Raw genomic sequence first — 18934 nt, forward strand, 5'->3', positions numbered from 1 at the left:
GCACAGCGGACCCAAAATGTGTGTGTTGTGGACGATCACTCCATGAAAATAGTCGTTATGAACATCAACCTTTGTATGTCAATTGTGTGAAACATCACCTGCCACGTTTGCCAGTTTGACCACCTTTCAAGAAAGGACAGAAGATCCAGGAATACAAATTTACTGGCCATCTGTCGTATACTGAAGCACAGAAGAAATATGAATGCCTACATCTTGTGGATATGACAGTCAATTATGCCAATGTTACAACAATCGCTCCCCTCCCTCTATTTTTCCCAAATTAGGCCCCCCACTATCCTCCTCTCCTGTGGATTCCACAAAACCACATTCCACACCCAGCTGGAAAAGCATTATCCTTCTTTGGCGTCCACTGGTGTCTCGGCTCCCTCTTGGAATTCCTCTCCCGAGAAATGTCCGAAATGGAGACACGATGCCAAATAATGGAAGAATGGTAGAAGAAGACATGGCCTGTGGGTCCCAGTGCTGTCCGCTCTTCCTCTGCCCCATGCTCAGTGTGGTCGTTCCCTTGAATGAATCTTGCCCAACAAAGGTTACAAAAAGGAGGAGGAGGAAGAAGAAGAAGAAGAAGGCTCCTCCAGTGCCCTCAGAGGCACCAGATCCCACCATGCAGTCGGGTTCTGAGCCAATGTTTGTGTGTTTGGTTCCATCCTCACTGGTGACAGGCAGTGGTAATGCAGTCTGGCCGGTCCTCCTGGCCCATTCACAGCTAACCTGGCTCCCAGTCTCATTGTGATTGTAATGAGTACTACTGTCACCTACCAGAACTACAGAACCTTATCCTTCCTCTTCTGTGGTCTGCATTGCTCTCCAAGAAATACCGAGCGAGGTGGCGCAGTGGTTAGACACTGGACTCGCATTCGGGAGGACGACGGTTCAATCCCACGTCCGGCCATCCTGATTTCAGTTTTCCGTGATTTCCCTAAATCAGTCCAGGCAAATGCCGGGATGGTTCCTCTGAAAGGGCACGGCCGACTTCCTTCCCCATCCTTCCCTAATCCGATGAGACCGATGACCACGCAGTCTGGTCTCCTTCCCCAAACCAACCATCTCCAAGAAATGTACTTAACTGATGACTATTCTCCAATGCTCTGTGGGTATTGTGCATTCTGTGGGAACCATGCTGGTCCTGAGAGGCCATCTGGAGGGGCCTGTACTTTGGTTCATACAGATGTCTCCGGTGAATGGAGTCCCCTTTGTACCTCGCTGGAGGCAATAATGGTGTGAGCACAAACGAACTCAGCGATTACCATTTTAAATGTTTACCTACCTCCAGGCAGGCCACTTACTTATGTTGAATTGGTCACAGTAATCCAACTACTTCCACTCCACCCCTTTTTCTCCTTCATGGGGGTTTTGGCACACACCACCTCCAATGAGAGAGTACCATTTTATCTGGTAGGAGCCTTCTAATTGACCAGTGTGTCACCGACAATAATTTTTGCTTTCTCAGTGATTGTTCTCCTATCCACTTCAGTGCCCCCAATGATGGACCAGTTTGTTGATACTTTCACTGTAGAATATTTGACCTTGTTGTCAGAGCTGAAGCCTCACCTCTGCTTCCCCCACCTCATCGCTGTCAAAGTAAAGTTCTCAGAGGTATTCTTTAAGTTTTGGAAACAGATGAAAATCAGATGGGGCCAAGTTGAGACTACATGGAGGGTTTCACTTAAAAAGCTTGAGTAGTTTTCACATAAAAAATTCAGAGGCATTACTTTTCAGCACATTCTTGTATAATCTAAACAGTGAACATATAACTTGAAAAAATGTTAATTGCACATATAAAGATACCATCAGTTAAAGTATTACCTATGGTGAAGACAAAAAATCCCTGCCCAGAAAGTGTTTCAGAATTTCATGCACTAAAATCTGAGCATTTATAGATATCAGTAGAAAGATAACCAGCAGAAAAGTATGGCAAAATCACAGCATGTGTTAGCTGTACAGATGTATGTGAGAATATTATTCTGCATCTTTATTATTGCAAATTTTATGTTGTACGTTAGTACTTCCAGATGATGCTGCTGCACACGTTCAGTTATTCCGGTGTTCTCTGAATGAAGTGATATTGGATTGTATGGACCTTCAGTTTTTCATTTCTTCAGGTGAGGCACAGTTCAGCCAGTCATGGTATGTGAACTACCAGAACATTCACAATTATGTATCAGAAAATTTTCATCAGTATCATGAAAAGCCATTGTGTAATGTCAAGATTAGTGTTTTGCTACGCAATTTCTGGGCCAGCTTTCTCTTGGTCACCCTCTAGAACACTGTTCTTTTGTTCAGGTTTGTTTGATATAGTGTCACTGACCCAAAATGCGAAGAATACCAGAAAATTAATGACATGAAGGGTGGGAGTCCCGTAACTGGCATTGCTCAAATGATTACAGAGCATTTTGCCGGAATTATCAGCACTGCCATTAGCAATGTTGAAGTAGGGAACTTGGAACATTTGTTCCAGCTATGGTAAATCCTACAGTGCCCCCTTTGTCATACAGAGTTATGAGCTTTTTTTGTGACATTGAGAGACATATACCACCACCTGGTCACAGTAATGACCATTATACATTGTGTAGCATCAGGTGGAATGCAAAGGATTCAGAGCAATTTTTTGTCTCATGAAGGAAATAAGTTTTAATCATTCCTCTGAACCTTTGAAATCCTGAATTAACCTTCACAGTTATTTCCCACAATAGCTACATGGGAAACACAATGGAGCAGAAATGAAAACTACACCCTTGTGGGGCTTTTGCAATCCAAACTGCACTCTTTATCCTCAACAGCAACAACTGGAAAACATTCAATATTCACTGTGCGCCTAATTCAGTGTGCAGTGATGAGTGGTGTATTTACAGTGTATGGATGGGAGTTACCGTATTTACTCGAATCTAAGCCGCACCTGAAAAATGAGACTCGAAATCAAGGAAAAACAAATTTCTCGAATCTACGCCGCACCTGAAATTTGAGACTGAAAATTCAAGAGGAGAGAAAAGTTTTAGGCCGCACCTCCAAATCGAAACAAAGTTGGTCCATTGTAATGTGAGACACAATTTAGGTCGAAAGAATGACGATACAGCTACAGTAGTTTGGTTCGAGTCGTAAGCTTAGCAGTTAAGCTTAACCAGGTAGCCATTGCTATGCGTCAGGCGCTCCGTCCGTATTTATACGGGTACCCTTCCTTTTTCACGTGCTTTGTCTGGCTTTGACTTGATTGCATATTTTTCTTTGATCTGATAAGTGCCGTTCTCTTTGTTATAAGTGTTTACGTCACTCTAAGCTGAAAATGCATTACTGTACTGTGTCGTGCATTGTTTGTCGGGGCATGGCTTGCTTTTGTGCGCGCTGCCGCGGCTTACAATAAAAAATAAAAAAAAAGAGAGGAATTGTCTCATAACCGAAGCAACGGCAAAAGACTGCTATTTGTTGTTACTTACACTGCTGCTTTCTTTGATAATGATCAACAAGAACTAAATAATAGACTGCGTATGATAGATGATGTTCTGAAGGAGAGTTTAGCGAAAATTTTTCTCCATTTGAAAATCTTTGCAGGCGCCTCTTTAGTACATTACATTCTGCACAGAAATTAGAGTCATCTTAGATTTAAAAATCTAGTAAACTACCGTGCTTTATTTCTGACTGTATCACTATCAGGCATAAGAATAATACGAATATAAACATGACATGATATGTATATTCTTACACGTTTGCTGTTGTCTCACTCTAGTTTCGTAGTTTATTAGGCAGACAGGATTTAAGTGAGATACCAGCAAACACGAAACAGTACATGGCAAAATGTTTATATTCGTATTATTCTTATAAGAGAATACTGCATGTGATTCACAATTCATAAAAGTTCCTATTAGCAACCACCTCTTCTCACAGGTATGAAAAAATTCAGAACGTAGAGTTGGCCATATTGACAAACCTCCCAAAGTCTTGTCAGTCGGATTTTCGTAGTACATCGGAATGCTGCTACATTCGAAGATGAACAATACGGAATTTGTATTTACTTCGTTGGATAATGTATGAAAATGCAGTGGTCGAAACTCGGGGCGGAGAAAAAAGCTCGTCTTCCACCTTTTTTTTACATTTATTTACTGACGCAGAGGTTTTGGGCGCCGTTATTTATCTTTGTGCCTGCAAAGCACGCCTGTGTTGCGCTACATATATTCGACGGCAGAAGTTAGTTGTGGCGGCATCTACCAACATTTATCAGAACTTCCGCTTGCTTCGCACTCAATTCTAAGCCGCAGGCGGTTTTTTGGATTACAAAATCCGGAAAAAAAGTGCGGCTTAGATTCGAGTAAATACGGTAGCTTCAAAGGGATAAAAATAAAACTTCTTCATTGCATACATGGTGGACAGAACATGTTTTCCAATCCAGGAAGGTGGAAATAGTTCCAATGCACATCAGAAATGTTATTTGAGGTGAAAGCAATTCAGTATACGATGCTTTTTATCAGTTTCATATCCTACATCTACATTTATACCCCCAAAAGCCAACTTACAAATTTTGGGGAAGGGTACTTCCCATACCACTACACCTTACCCCCTTCCCAGTTCTATCTGTAAATAGTTGTGGACAGAACAATTGTTGGTAAGCCTCTGGTATCAGCTTGAATTTCTCTGATTTTTCTGTCTTGGTGATTTTGTGGTATGTACACTGGAGGAAGCGACAAAAAAATGTACATTGGAGGAAGCGACAAATTCATTTTAGCTGGGAGATCTTCGAGATTATCTGGCAGCCTCTGCTTCTTGGCTTTAGATATTTGCCTTGAAGTGATTGTTCCTTAGCACCACCCAGAGGACATCTTTGACTTAAGGAATGTCACAGACACAAACATCAGTTGCTTTCATTGAGATAAGTCCAGCATATGAAGCGGTTTCAAGGCATGGGCTGTTTCATAAATTATAACAACTTGTTCCATCCAGTCAGTTGACAGAACTAGATGACAACATGTTATCTGGAAGTACATTTTCTGTAACTACAGGAAAATATACTAACTGTCCCAAAAATATGGAATAATTGTTTACCACAGGGATCCAGCCTCATTCCTGTCTTGTTTAATTTAGGTATATCTGACATTCCTCCAACACTGTCCAGGAAGTTTGGCTTTGTGGATTACTGGGCAATAGCTACCCAACACAAAACTGTCCAATAGACTGACACACAGAGCCCTTGAAGGCTATTTTAAATGGGACAAATTTCATTATGACTTGCATCCAAATACATTTGGATTGAGTTAGATAGGACACTTTGTTTTAAGGAGCACTTGACATGAACATCAGCTCAGCTCAAAATCAAAAATAACGTTTTCCATAAACTGTATGGTACTAGTTGGGAATCATCAGCAGACACACTTAAAGTATCAGCACTCAGATTGGTATACTCAACAGTAGAGTACTTCATTTCTGTCTGGCCTAATAGTCCATATGTAAAAAGATAGATATACAACTTAATGAAATCGTGCTGGAGTTTGATGAACATATCTGTCTCTCTCTCATACTAAAGGAAACCATGAACAAATGTTCCCCTTTTGTTTATATCTTCTCTGACTGGTCTGTTAATCATTCCTGGTAATGATCTCAGACTCATGAGTAATACTCAGGAATATTTCAAACCAGTGTTTTGTAAATTACATATGTCATAGGTGAATTGCATTTCCTACTAATTCTTCCAATGAATCTGTCGGGGTATCTACTTTTCTACAACTGTTATCTTTGTGCTTGTTCCTTTAGGCCTCTTTAGAAGGAATACCTGACCCACAGAATGATACGTCAGCAACCAGAAATAGTGATCAAGAGAAAAGTGATCTCTTCATCATAAATTTAGTTAAGCAAGTGTAACATTTTTGCTGCTTGAGAAGTTGGCGTGATGTAGTAATTAATTTTTTCCCAAGGAGCAAATGTAAGTTGGTGTGGTAGGACTGTGCCAGTAGCTTATCAGGAGCTGCGAAATGGTATTGTATTCAGAGGAGGGGCATTGACTGCCTTTACAAAACCCTGACATTTACATAACAAAAAGTTACAGTGACAGCATGTGATTGCTATGGGTCTGTCTCAACCTTAACAACAGTGCGGGACAATAATTTGGGAATGTGGGTCTCACAGGAGGCATGCCAGAGATAAGTCCCTGCAGTAACACTATCCTCTGTGTCCTCTTTGGCTCAGATGGATAGAGAGTCTACCATGTAAGTGGGAGATCCTGGGTTTGAGTCCCAGTCAGGGCACACATTGTCAACTGTCCCCGTTGACTTATATCAATGCCTGTATGCAGCTACGGGTATTCATTTCATTGTAATTGCATTCTAACGAGCTGCATGGTCACCGATCGGACTTGTCCGAAAAAACAGATACCATCACTGGCTGTGCCCCAATGACTGCTTCTGAAATAAATTAACTAGTAAGTTGCAGAAGTACTCGTTGGGTTAAAGGTTTGCACTGTGTTATGCCAATATCACATTATTATTATTTCTTTCTTTTCTCAGACGTTATCTCTGGTCAAAAATGGAAAGTGACGCGGACCTTGATCAAGCGTCACTTCCTTTTAACTGTACGGTATATGTTATATTGCATTTAGGAACTTTCGGGTAATTGAACATGTATCAATAATTACGGATTTCTGTAGTTGTATATACAAGTTTGGATTTAGCTGTATTGCATTGATGTACTGGTGGATATTGTGTGGTATGACTCCTGTAGTTGATAGTATAATTGGTATAATGTCAACTTTATCCTGATGCCACATGTCCTTGACTTCCTCAGCCAGTTGGATGTATTTTTCAATTTTTTCTCCTGTTTTCTTTTGTATATTTGTTGTATTGGGTATGGATATTTAAATTAGTTGTGTTAATTTCTTCTTTTTATTGGTGAGTATGATGTCAGGTTTGTTATGTGGTGTTGTTTTATCTGTTATTATGGTTCTGTTCCAGTATAATTTGTATTCATCATTCTCCAGTACATTTTGTGGTGCATACTTGTATGTGGGAACGTGTTGCTTTGTAAGTTTATGTTGTAAGGCAAGCTGTTGATGTATTATTTTTGCTACATTGTCATGTCTTATAGGGTATTCTGTATTTGCTAGTATTGTACAGCTGCTTGTGATGTGATCTACTGTTTCTATTTGTTGTTTGCAAAGTCTGCATTTATCTGTTGTGGTATTGGGATCTATTATAATACGCTTGCTGTAATATCTGGTTTTATTGTTTGATCCTGTATTGCAATCATGAATCCTTCCGTCTCACTGTATATATTGCCTTTTCTTAGCCATGTGTTGGATGCGTCTTGATCGATGTGTGGCTGTGTTAGATGATACGGGTGCTTGCCATGTAGTGTTTTCTTTTTCCAATTTACTTTCTTCGTATCTGTTGATGTTATGTGATCTAAAGGGCTGTAGAAGTGGTTATGAAATTGCAGTGGTGTAGCCGATGTATTTATATGAGTGATTGCTCTGTGTATTTTGCTAGTTTCTGCTTGTTCTAGAAAGAATTTTCTTGAATTGTCTACCTGTCCATAATGTAGGTTTTTTTATATCGATAAATCCCCTTCCTCGTTCCTTTCTGCTTAATGTGAATCTTTCTGCTGCTGAATGTATGTGATGTATTCTATATTTGTGGCATTGTGATCGTGTAAGTGCATTGAGTGCTTCTAGGTCTGTGTTACTCCATTTCACTATTCCAAATGAGTAGATCAATATTGGTATAGCATAAGCATTTATAGCTTTTGTCTTGTTTCTTGCTGTCAATTCTGTTTTCAGTATTTTTGTTAGTCTTTGTCTATATTTTTCTTTTAGTTCTTCTTTAATATTTGTATTATATATTCCCATTTTTTGTCTGTATCCTAGATATTTATAGGCATCTGTTTTTTCCATCGCTTCTATGCAGTCGCTGTGGTTGTCCAATATGTAATCTTCTTGTTTAGTGTGTTTTCCCTTGACTATGCTATTTTTCTTACATTTGTCTGTTCCAAAAGCCATATTTATATCATTGCTGAATACTTCTGTTATCTTTAGTAATTGGTTGAGTTGTTGATTTGTTGCTGCCAGTAGTTTTAGATCATCCATGTATAGCAAATGTGTGATTTTGTGTTGGTATGTTCCAGTAATATTGTATCCATAAGTTTTATTGTTTAGCATGTTGGATAGTGGGTTCAGAGCAAGGCAGCACCAGAAAGGACTTAATGAGTCTCCTTGGTATATTCCACGCTTAATCTGTATTGGCTGTGATGTCTTAAGATTTCATTTTCCTCTGACTGTTTAATTGATGTGTGTTGTTCTTTGTTTGTTTGCTCTGAGATGTTTGAGTCCATTACTGTATTCTCTTCTTCTTCTGATAGCACACTATTTTGTTCCAGTATTTGTTGTACTTGTTGTTTGATGTTCTCTAATTCTGACTGGGGTATCCTGTTATTTTTTATTATTACACGGATCTGATCAGCTAGTCGTTGTTCTGTTAAAAGTTTTAATTCTGGGTAACTGATAATAAATGTTGTGTATACTTGTGGTCTGTATCCAGTTGTGTTGGTTCCTAGGTTTGTTGCTTGGTAATAACAGAACATGAGGTGTCAATTAACTTCATCTGACCATCTCATCCTCTGTCTTTGTTTTCCTTCTAGGGTGGTTGCAGGAAGCATATCCTGCAAAATACCTCTATTTGGATTTAAATCGTTTTCCAGTTGGCTAGCAGTGTCATTACCATTGTGGGCAGGCATAGGGTTCAAACGTTGTCCCCTACCATGACTGCGCTTGTCCAAGGCTTCTTTAGTTCTGTACTGAACCAACTAATCACACTAAAAGGGGGGTTTGCCCTATTAGTGGTTTGTTCTTTTCGTCGCCTTTTACGACTGGCAGAACATACCGGAGGCCTATTCTTTTCCCGGGCCTCCATGGGTTGTTATTATTATTATTTAAACATCTGACGTTAAAGTGCAGTTTCTCTTTGAAAGATAATTATCACTTAAAAATCTGGAGTAAACCCAGTGTCTGAGTATATAATGTAGTGTTGCAATTGGCATATTTCGAGATCATAAAAATTAATCACTGAAGTTCACACACTTTTAATCTGTTTAAAACAGTTTTCCACAATGCTGCAGTTAATAAATTTAACATAAATAATAAGAAATAAAAACAGAAAGTAACATGTGGTGACTGTTATAAATAATCCTCAGTAAGGGGACCTGGACATCATGGCCTGTAGTTTTCATTAGTATTTAGAAATTTAATAACTCAGAAACTTTAACCAAATAATTAGTATACTATGACCTCTACGTGAAAAAAATTTTAAAAACTGTGGAATACATTGTGAAGTGAACATTGATTTTTATCTTACATATTGAATTAACGTGTAATTTTTATTTTAGGTACGCTGCGGTTCCACAATATTTAAAATAAAAGGTCAAAGCAAATTTATTTGTTTTACTTATTAACCTGTTGAAAAAGTAATCCAGGAATATTTATCAATTTGTTGTTTTGTGTATTTAAAAAAAAAGTTTTTTAAAAGACAATTTTTCCGCTAATTATTTAAGAACATATGACATGCTCCAACTTAAAATAGTTAATGCATTGTTCAATAATGTGGTTTACTTGGCAGGCAAGTACTATATTATTATACATATGATATTTTGTTTGATAACATTTCAGAACATCCAGCTCTGTAATCTTGTGGATTCTAAGTGTCCTTTTCATGATCTTTAGTTTTCTTTCTTGTCTATGTTGTTCTGGCCTCCATTGCCATGCTCCAGTAGCTTTTTCAGCTTCAGTGACACATTGCCTGTCCACTTATAGCAGCCCACTTTTCATGTTGTCCCCAGTTTTGATGCGTTCCTAGTCTGCTTATGGTTTCTAATCTGCTTGTCATTCCATCATTAAAACACATGAAAAGCTGACGTGCCAACAAAGACAGTTTCTGCCAAGCTTTCCCAATTGCAACTATTGAAGCTTTCATTCAGATTCTGTGTTTTGCCATGTAAACATTTTTCCAGGAATTTAGAATCTGAAAGATCTCTCTATATATTTGTGTTAGTTCTACCGTAATGGTTTCTGGCATGGTGTTTGCATGTGTGTCTTTCTCCATTTGCTTTACACCCATTATACTTGCACCATGAAGTCTTTCCTTTTGGGCAGAGGCCATGCTGTGAATACTCACCAGTGGATGTTCTGTGAAACAGAGTTATCAAAATTGCTTTTCTTATCTCATTGACATTTTTTATGTTTCTCCTGATGGCTAGACCATGATATTCTGTGAGGTTTTCTATCTCTGGTTCAGTGAGTCTGCCTTGTCTACCAATTTCTTTGCCATCAGTGAAGTTTTTTTTTTTTTTCCTCTCGTGTCCTTGCAGAGTTTCCTAAGTCTTGCCCCCATTCTCTTCTGCACATTTTCCATACATTCTATTTTTTTATTTCAGTTTCACTATATTGTTTAGCAGCCACAACACTCCTAAAGCCTTTAGAGTCACCTTCACCAAGGTTCTGAGTGTATCAGACATCGCATCTAGCAAATGACGTGCTAAAAATAGAGACTTCTTCCTTGCATTCCATATCACCATTGAAACCTGCAAAGTTTCCATCACATTTGTGTTCATTTACCTTATTGGCAAAAACTTGCTAGTGTTTTGTCACCATTAATGGTCCAGCACCTTCCCTGTATCTACAGAGGTAACTGTAGAAATTCCATTCAACGATGTATGGTCTCTCGTCTGCCACGAACCGTCCAGTGCAGCAACAATATCAGTCAGTTGACAAGTATCTACAGTTTCTTTTGCTGCCCTTTGCATAGATGCTTCACTGACTTCTGTTACTGCATTATGGAAACATTTACAATGCCTCTCAAATGTGATAGGTGACAGTGGGAAATCCATCATAGATGGAATATCTTGGCTGCTTTTCTTCCCTTCCCAATACACCTCACGACATAAGCAAGGTGAATATTCACTTGTCTATACCGTATTTTGTACATATTACAGGAGATGTCGTTGTAAATTTTGTTACTTTACACTCTTGCCGTTCCACCACAATTTTGCCGGATAGGACTCTTCTCTTACTTACATCCTCACTAAATGTAAGGGATTTTGCACTGTTACAGTGTTTACATTTAGTATCAGACAAAATCAATTATGAAAGCTTGCACTTACTAATGTAAATGTTATTTTCACTATTTGCAACACCAACAGCTTGTTCATTTTTTGGTGATATGTTTCAACCTGCATTTTGAAGCACTACATGGCAAACTTTTAGGCCTAACCTCACTTCACTGCATCATAATGATTTCTTCATTTTCACAATTTACAATGAAATGCCTGTGTTGATTACCTTAAAATTTATGACTGCAGTTTTACTTCTTCGTTTGTCATTTTACTATGCACAATGGTTAAAATATGCAGTCACAACAACAAGTTTACAACCCAAGCACCTGCTAAAAACATAAGTGAACTCAAGTAATCTACTTGTATTGCCAGAAAGATTTATTGCAATAGGCCCCTGCCCATTGTACTTTTGATGTGTTTTTCAAGGATATTACACAAATGAGTTGCTGGAGAAATGATGATGCCAGACTTAAATAACAAGACATTATAGGCAAGGTTTTGTGTTTGACAGTAGTGTGACAGCTAGGCTTTCGTGCATCACATCTGCACTTAAAAACAAAAACGATGAAGGGCTGTACATAAAGTATAATTTTTTAGAAATGGGAAGAATCAAAAAATTTTATTAAATAAAAAATTCCATTTTTTTGGCACTCATGACATCCATGGCCCCTTAAGCACCACATGAATTTTTTAGTTACAAAACTCAGAAGGAAAGATATAAAATACTGTAAGACTAACTAATTGTAGTATTTGTGCAAATCAACCAAAATGATATATGTTTTAATTTAAAAGTTATTGTCTTACTGGGCTTTACTGCTGTCTATTTCCTATTGTGAGCATCCTGTTGTCATTCTTGTTGTAGTTTTAGAATATATTTTAAATTGAAGTAGTTATTCCAGATTGTAATTAGAGTATACCAACATGAAGGTATTAACCATGTTTTAAGTGTTAGTTAATCGAAGGATGATACACGTTGTTTCTGATAGTATTAATCATCTGTGATGCTGGACAAAACTTAAATATATAGTTAGTGTTCATGTCATTACAGTCAAGAAACACAAAGATGATGGTTACGGGTACAGAGAAAGAACCTGGCAGTTGCTTCGTAGAGGCCGTTACGTGGAATTCAACCTGATATATGACAGAGGAACAAAATTTGGTCTTTACACACCTGGAGCTCGCTATGAAAGCATACTTATGTCTCTACCACTTGTAGCTGTAAGTATGTTATTTAAGAAAGTGAAGTCAAAGATTAACACTAATAGTGCACCCCAGTGTTTTTTTAATTTGATTCCTGAGCTGCTTTTTTTTTTTTTTTTTTTTTTTTTTTTTTTTTTTAGCATAATTTCAAAAGTAAAAATTTATGTTGTTGCTTGTGATAGACACATAGTGGAAGAAGTTATTAATAGCCCTATTATAGAATGCTTTTAAAATGGTCTGTTGTTTTTCCACTTTATATTACAGGTAGAGAGAGTGAGAGAGTTTGTGTGTGTGTGTGTGTGTGTGTGTGTGTGTGTGTGTGTGACTTTCTTATGTTTACAGGACATTTTACTTCTAGTGATCACACGTCAGTACAGGTACCTGATAACAAATTATGGTATTTTGAATGATAATCATCTATTACACTTGAAATGTGTTACTTATTCATCATTTTTCATCAGAATATAATTAGACATTAATATGTAGCATCATTTATAAAGTGAGGTATTTTGTTGTAATTTACTAGGATGCATCAAATCCTATGTTAGCAGAATTTTGTCCATTTACTTAGTATTGATAGTTTCGACATAAAGAAACATACACGCACACACAGCTACTGCTTGCTTTTGTGCACGAGTTGTTCGTTATATCATGTGATGATTCAGTGGCATGAGCTATATTACATGTGTACTAAGCTTACGTGTTTCTGAAATACTTAAAATGTTTATTGCTCTTCGGTTAGAAATTAATTGAGGAGTGTTCATTCCCACCTTAAAAATGTGCAGTTGTTGTCATTTGAAGGTAACACAATGATGCTTAATGTGCTTTTCTATGGCTTAAGGTGCCATTTTATACTGTATGGGGTGTATAAAAAATGAATCATCTGATTTATATTTTTGAAACTAGTAAACATACACAATGAATTTTGTTCTTTGATGAATGGGACACTCTGTTTTTTATTATTTATTTATTTATTATTATTATTATTTTTTTTTTTATGTACCTCTTCATAGGTGTTCAATATGCCCCCCTTGAGATGCACAGTATATGTCGGTGCAGTATTCAAATTGTTCCCACACTGCAGCAAGCATGTCTTGAGTTACAGCTTCCACAGCTGCTGTTATGCGATGTCTCAGTTAATTTATTGTTGTTGGTAACGGAGGCACATAAACAGAGTCTTTTATAAACCCCCACAAGAAATAATCAGATAGTCAGGTCTGCTGACCTTGGAGGCCAGAAATCTAAGGTTGAATCATTTGGTTCAGTGTGACTGATCCATCATTCAGTAATCCTTTGATTTAAAAACCCCCACACTCCCAGATGTTAGTGTGGCAGTGCCCCATCCTGCTGGTAAACACAGTTGTTCGAATCGGTCTTGAACAGTGGGAAAAGAAAGTTCTCAAGCATATCAAGATATGTGCTTCCTGTAACAGTGTTCTCGGCAATGAAAAATAGACCATATACCATTTCCCATGAAACTGCACAAAAAACATTAAACTTTGTAGAGTCCCTCTCATGTTGTATAACTTCATGTGGTTGTTCCGTACCCCATGTCTCACATTATGATGGTTCACCTTTCTATTTAAATGGAATGTTTCCTCCTCATTAAACACTAAGCTTGGAAGAAAGCTGTCATCCTCCATCTTACCAAGAACAAAATCTACATCTACATGATTACTCTGCAATTCACATTTAAGTGCTTGGCAGAGGGTTCATCGAACCACAATCATACTATCTCCCTACCATTCCACTCCCGAACAGCGCGCGGGAAAAACTAACACCTAAACCTTTCTGTTCGAGCTCTGATTTCTCTTATTTTATTTTGATGATCATTCCTACCTATGTAGGTTGGGCTCAACAAAATATTTTCGCATTCGGAAGAGAAAGTTGGTGACTGAAATTTCGTAAATAAATCTCGCCGCGACAAAAAACGTCTTTGCTTTAATGACTTCCATCCCAACTCGCATATCATATCTGCCACACTCTCTCCCCTATTACGTGATAATACAAAACGAGCTGCCCTTTTTTGCACCCTTTCGATGTCGTCCGTCAATCCCACCTGGTAAGTATCCCACACTGCACAGCAATATTCTAACAGAGGACGAACGAGTGTAGTGTAAGCTGTCTCTTTAGTGGACTTGTTGCATCTTCTAAGTGTCCTGCCAATGAAACGCAACCTTTGGCTCTCCTTCCCCACAATATTATCTATGTGGTCTTTCCAACTGAAGTTGTTCGTAATTTTTACACCCAGGTACTTAGTTGAATTGACAGCCTTGAGAATTGTACTATTTATCGAGTAATCGAATTCCAACGGATTTCTTTTGGAACTCATAAGTATCACCTCACACTTTTCGTTATTTAGCGTCAACTGCCACCTGCCACACCATACAGCAATCTTTTCTAAATCGCTTTGCAACTGATACTGGTCTTTGGATGACCTTACTAGACGGTAAATTACAGCATCATCTGCGAACAACCTAAGAGAACTGCTCAGATTGTCACCCAGGTCATTTATATAGATCAGGAACAGCAGAGGTCCCAGGACGCTTACCTGGGGAACACCTGATATCACTTCAGTTTTACTCGATGATTTGCCGTCTATTACTACGAACTGCGACCTTCCTGACAGGAAATCACAAATCCAGTCGCACAACTGAGATGATACCCCATAGGCCTGCAGCTTGATTAGAAGTCGCTTGTGAGGAACGGTGTCAAAAGCTTTCCGGAAATCTAGAAATACGGAATGAACTTGAGATCCCCTGTCGATAGCAGCCATTACTTCGTGCGAATAAAGAGCTAGCTGCGTTGCACAAGAACGATGTTTTCTGAAACCATGCTGATTATGTATCAATAGATCGTTCCCCTCGAGGTGATTCATAATGTTTGAATACAGTATATGCTCCAAAACCCTACTGCAAACCGACGTCAATGATATAGGTCTATAGTTCGATGGATTACTCCTACTACCCTTCTTAAACACTGGTGCGACCTGCACAATTTTCCAATCTGCAGGTACAGATCTATCGGTGAGCGAGCGGTTATATGTGATTGCTAAGTAGGGAGCTATTGTATCAGTGTAATCTGAAAGGAACCTAATCGGTATACAATCTGGACCTGAAGACTTGCCCGTATCAAGCGATTTGAGTTGCTTCGCAACCCCTAAGGTATCTACTTCTAAGAAACTCATTACAGAACTCTACACATTGTTGTTTGTCAACTTCACGAAGAGCTTGCAGTAGCTGAATTTTGTATGGTTTCATGTGTAAACGTTGACGCAACACACACCAGATGGACATCGGGGGCATGTTGAGTTGTTGAGATGCATGGCAAATGGATTTCTGAAGACTCCTTGTGAAACTATAGCGGATGCATTTGATGTTTGTGTCAGACACTCGGGGATGGCCCAGCGATTTCCTGTTACACAAACAATCTGTTTCTCAGAATTGTTCATGCTGTTGTCTAATGATCTGTACTGCAGGAGGATCCACACCATACCTAGTATGAAAGTCGTGCTGAACAGTTATTACTGAACCGCCCTGCACAAAATGTAGAGCACAAAACGCTTTCTGGTGTCCCAACACCACTTTTACTAGAACTGAAGTGGGTGCACACTGCTGCTACCTAGTGGGAACCATGTAAAACTCTAAGAGTTTGTTCTTTCCAACAGTACATTGTTCATGCACATATATCAGATATCATAATAGTTACGATTTTTTATATTGGATGATTCTTTTTGAAATACCCTGTATTTCTTATCCAAGAATTTTCAGTTCTCAACAAGAGCTCTTCATATATTAAAGAATTTTAGTTCACAGCTCTTTTTGAATGTTCAGTTGATTTATGGAGCCATCTAACATAGTCAACTCATTATTGAATCTTAATACTTCAGACTTCCTATGTTGGTGAATGAGGAATCTGTTGTCTGTATAGAAGCTCTGCTGACCTTATGAATCCCAACGTGAGCAATAACACAAAATGTACCCATGAATTGGGAGAGTAAAAATCTTGTTGATTTATCATTATCAGACAGTTAGTGATATAATAAATTTTCTACAGTCTTCTTTTTCTGTTTTAATTACCTGACTTAATGGACCCACCACCAGCAAACTTTGAAAGTTTTACAAATTTGAGAAACTTTGTTCTGTTTGTTTTTGAAACAAAGCATGTTACACAAAATTATTTGGTTTAATATTTTGCACCGTTGTTTTTACTGCATTTTGGTCATGTACACACTGCCATTGGAGGAAAACGTTTATGGACATATAAGACAGAGTAAGCTTGCAAAATTTTCAGATCATTTTGTTAAAACATCTGTATGAATGAGAGTTACTTCATAATGCAACGTGTCATTCTCTTTCTATAATATTTACTAGTTACTTACTCCACTTTCTATTCATTCTAGTCGATTTTCTAAATACAGCAATGGACCATTACATATCAAATTACATTTATGTGACTATTTAACTAAGTTCACAGTATTGAGCATACTACTTTTCCTTAGATCTGTTTGTGTCTTCTACTTACTATTGCTCTAACATTTGGATTTATATTCAGGGGCAAACAAAATCTCATTTGTCCCATATCAATAATTTTATTCATTATGCATCATCTTTTCTTGCTCCATATTCTATGTAGGCATGGGAAGTACAGTGTTCATCTAGGTACGCACCTAGCTACCTGTTGACCACATCCCATTGAATTATTGTCTGATTTACTTTGATTTATGGGTCTCTCATAAGTCTTCCTTTAAGTAACAGATATATTGATTTTTTAAGTACGACCTGGAGTTGTGCCTGTGAACACGATGTATGAATAATGTTAAGGTGTTTGCTACAGTTATTTACCAGCAAATCTCAATTACTGGCAATTACAAAATGTAGCAATTTGCCAGTGTACACTACAGCTCATAATAGTTCCTGGATCTTTTATAACCTTTCCAGGAGTGTTTCCAAGTTAACATCCCAGAATTTAGGACTGAAAATAGAACCCTTAGGACATCCCTTCATTATAGGTTCAGTGACTGTTAATGTAGGACATGATGGTGTCACATAGCACTCTCTACAGGTACCCAAGAGACAATAGTATAACATTCTTGGGCAGCTCATTTCCTTCAGTCTTCTAAAGAATAAAGGATACCATAAGTTATCGAAAATCCCAGAAATGTCTATCATTCATATCTACTACATATTTGTCTCAATAGTGTATAATAGTTTTCTTGAATCATTAATTTCATCCTCTTTACATTTCCCATGCTGAATCTATATTTGATACTATTTCATCATGTGGTATTTTAATCTGCTGGATAGCCTTTTCTTCCAAAATTTTACCCATTACTTTTCTCAGGCAGATAGGCTGGTATGACTTGGGGAGTGAGAGATCTTTATCTTCTCCCTTTTTCTATAATGGCAGCTCTTGATGATTTCCAGCACTTTGATAAATGTCCCTGGATCATACATTTTTTGATTGATATGCTCTTGTAAGGGACTACATAGGGAATTAAAGATTGAATAGCACTGCAGGCAAATGGTGCAAAGATGGAGCTCCAGTCTTTTTCATATTTAGATTGGATAATTCCATTAATACAAAAAAAGATAGCAACAAAGTAAAGGATGCTGATTTATATTTTGCCATATTTATCACATCATTGACCCCCTTATGCATGTGAATAACTGAAAAATTGTGTCGTCATCTGATGTAACATTAATTTATTTCACTAAAATATTTACTTTGTGTTGAGGTCATCTCACTAACTAGTAATGTAATTTTGTTTTAGCGATGGGAGTACATGCATGAACCAGATCCAGATTCTCCAGAAGCAAAATTGATGGAAGTGCTCAGAAATCCGAAGAACTGGGTATAATTTTGTAAGCAGAATCATGACCTAAAAACTGAAGAGTATATTTTTGTAATAACAGTATTCAACTGTGTGCTGGTTTTGTAAATATAAGAATTGTGCAACTTTTATATAGTCGTTTCAAAGTCATAGTTGTTTTATATAGTATTGATGTGCGGGTGAAAAATACTGATTCATAAGTCCTTAAAAAAATTGTATGTATTTCTCTTGTGAATTTTAATTCCATGTGCTTTCAATATTTTTGAAAAGATTGTGGTAAGTACTTACTATTAATTACACTTGATTCTTCCTTTTTATGCAAGGTTGTATAATGTACACCAATCTTTTTCAGCTGCCTTCACTTTTTATTAAAAAAAATCAGTTAATTTTTATGTCTGAAAATGTAAGTGCCAATATCTGCTATATTCGACACCAAGTCATTCATACAATTCTATTACCAGATAGTAGAAGCATTGAGTCATTTGAAGGCACATAAACAGAACTAAGAAGTTAGCTAACTTTTGGATGAATTCCCTGTTATTTGGTGTCCAACAGAACTTCCCATTACCATACAATACAATTACCTATACTCTAATGAGTATCTGAATTGACACACTGCCTGAGACCACTATGATTATTGTGACAAGTAATTGCAAGGGCTTAGCATGCTGGAAGTTTTGGACAGCTGTATTAACTTATGGCATTCAATAGCTGGCTATATCTCACAGAGGTTGAGAATGTGATTCAAGCAGTATTTGTATTCATTATACCACCTCATCAGCAGTAATTCATATGTGCTCAGCA

General features: G+C 37.7%; 1 protein-coding gene across 1 annotated transcript in view; it reads left to right on the forward strand.

Moving 5' to 3' along the window:
• The window catches only part of LOC124721908 (oxygen-dependent coproporphyrinogen-III oxidase), a 92806-nt gene extending 74545 nt beyond the window's left edge, over window positions 1-18261 (forward strand). Inside the window, exons 7-8 of the mRNA XM_047247061.1 lie at window positions 12146-12315; window positions 18071-18261. Of these exons, the coding sequence (XP_047103017.1) occupies window positions 12146-12315; window positions 18071-18157 (257 nt within the window). The 3' untranslated portion in view covers window positions 18158-18261. The remainder of the gene's footprint in view (window positions 1-12145; window positions 12316-18070) is intronic.
• The last annotated feature ends 673 nt before the right edge of the window (window positions 18262-18934 follow it).

Source organism: Schistocerca piceifrons, chromosome X (assembly GCF_021461385.2).
Source record: "Schistocerca piceifrons isolate TAMUIC-IGC-003096 chromosome X, iqSchPice1.1, whole genome shotgun sequence".
Lineage (NCBI taxonomy): Eukaryota > Metazoa > Arthropoda > Insecta > Orthoptera > Acrididae > Schistocerca > Schistocerca piceifrons.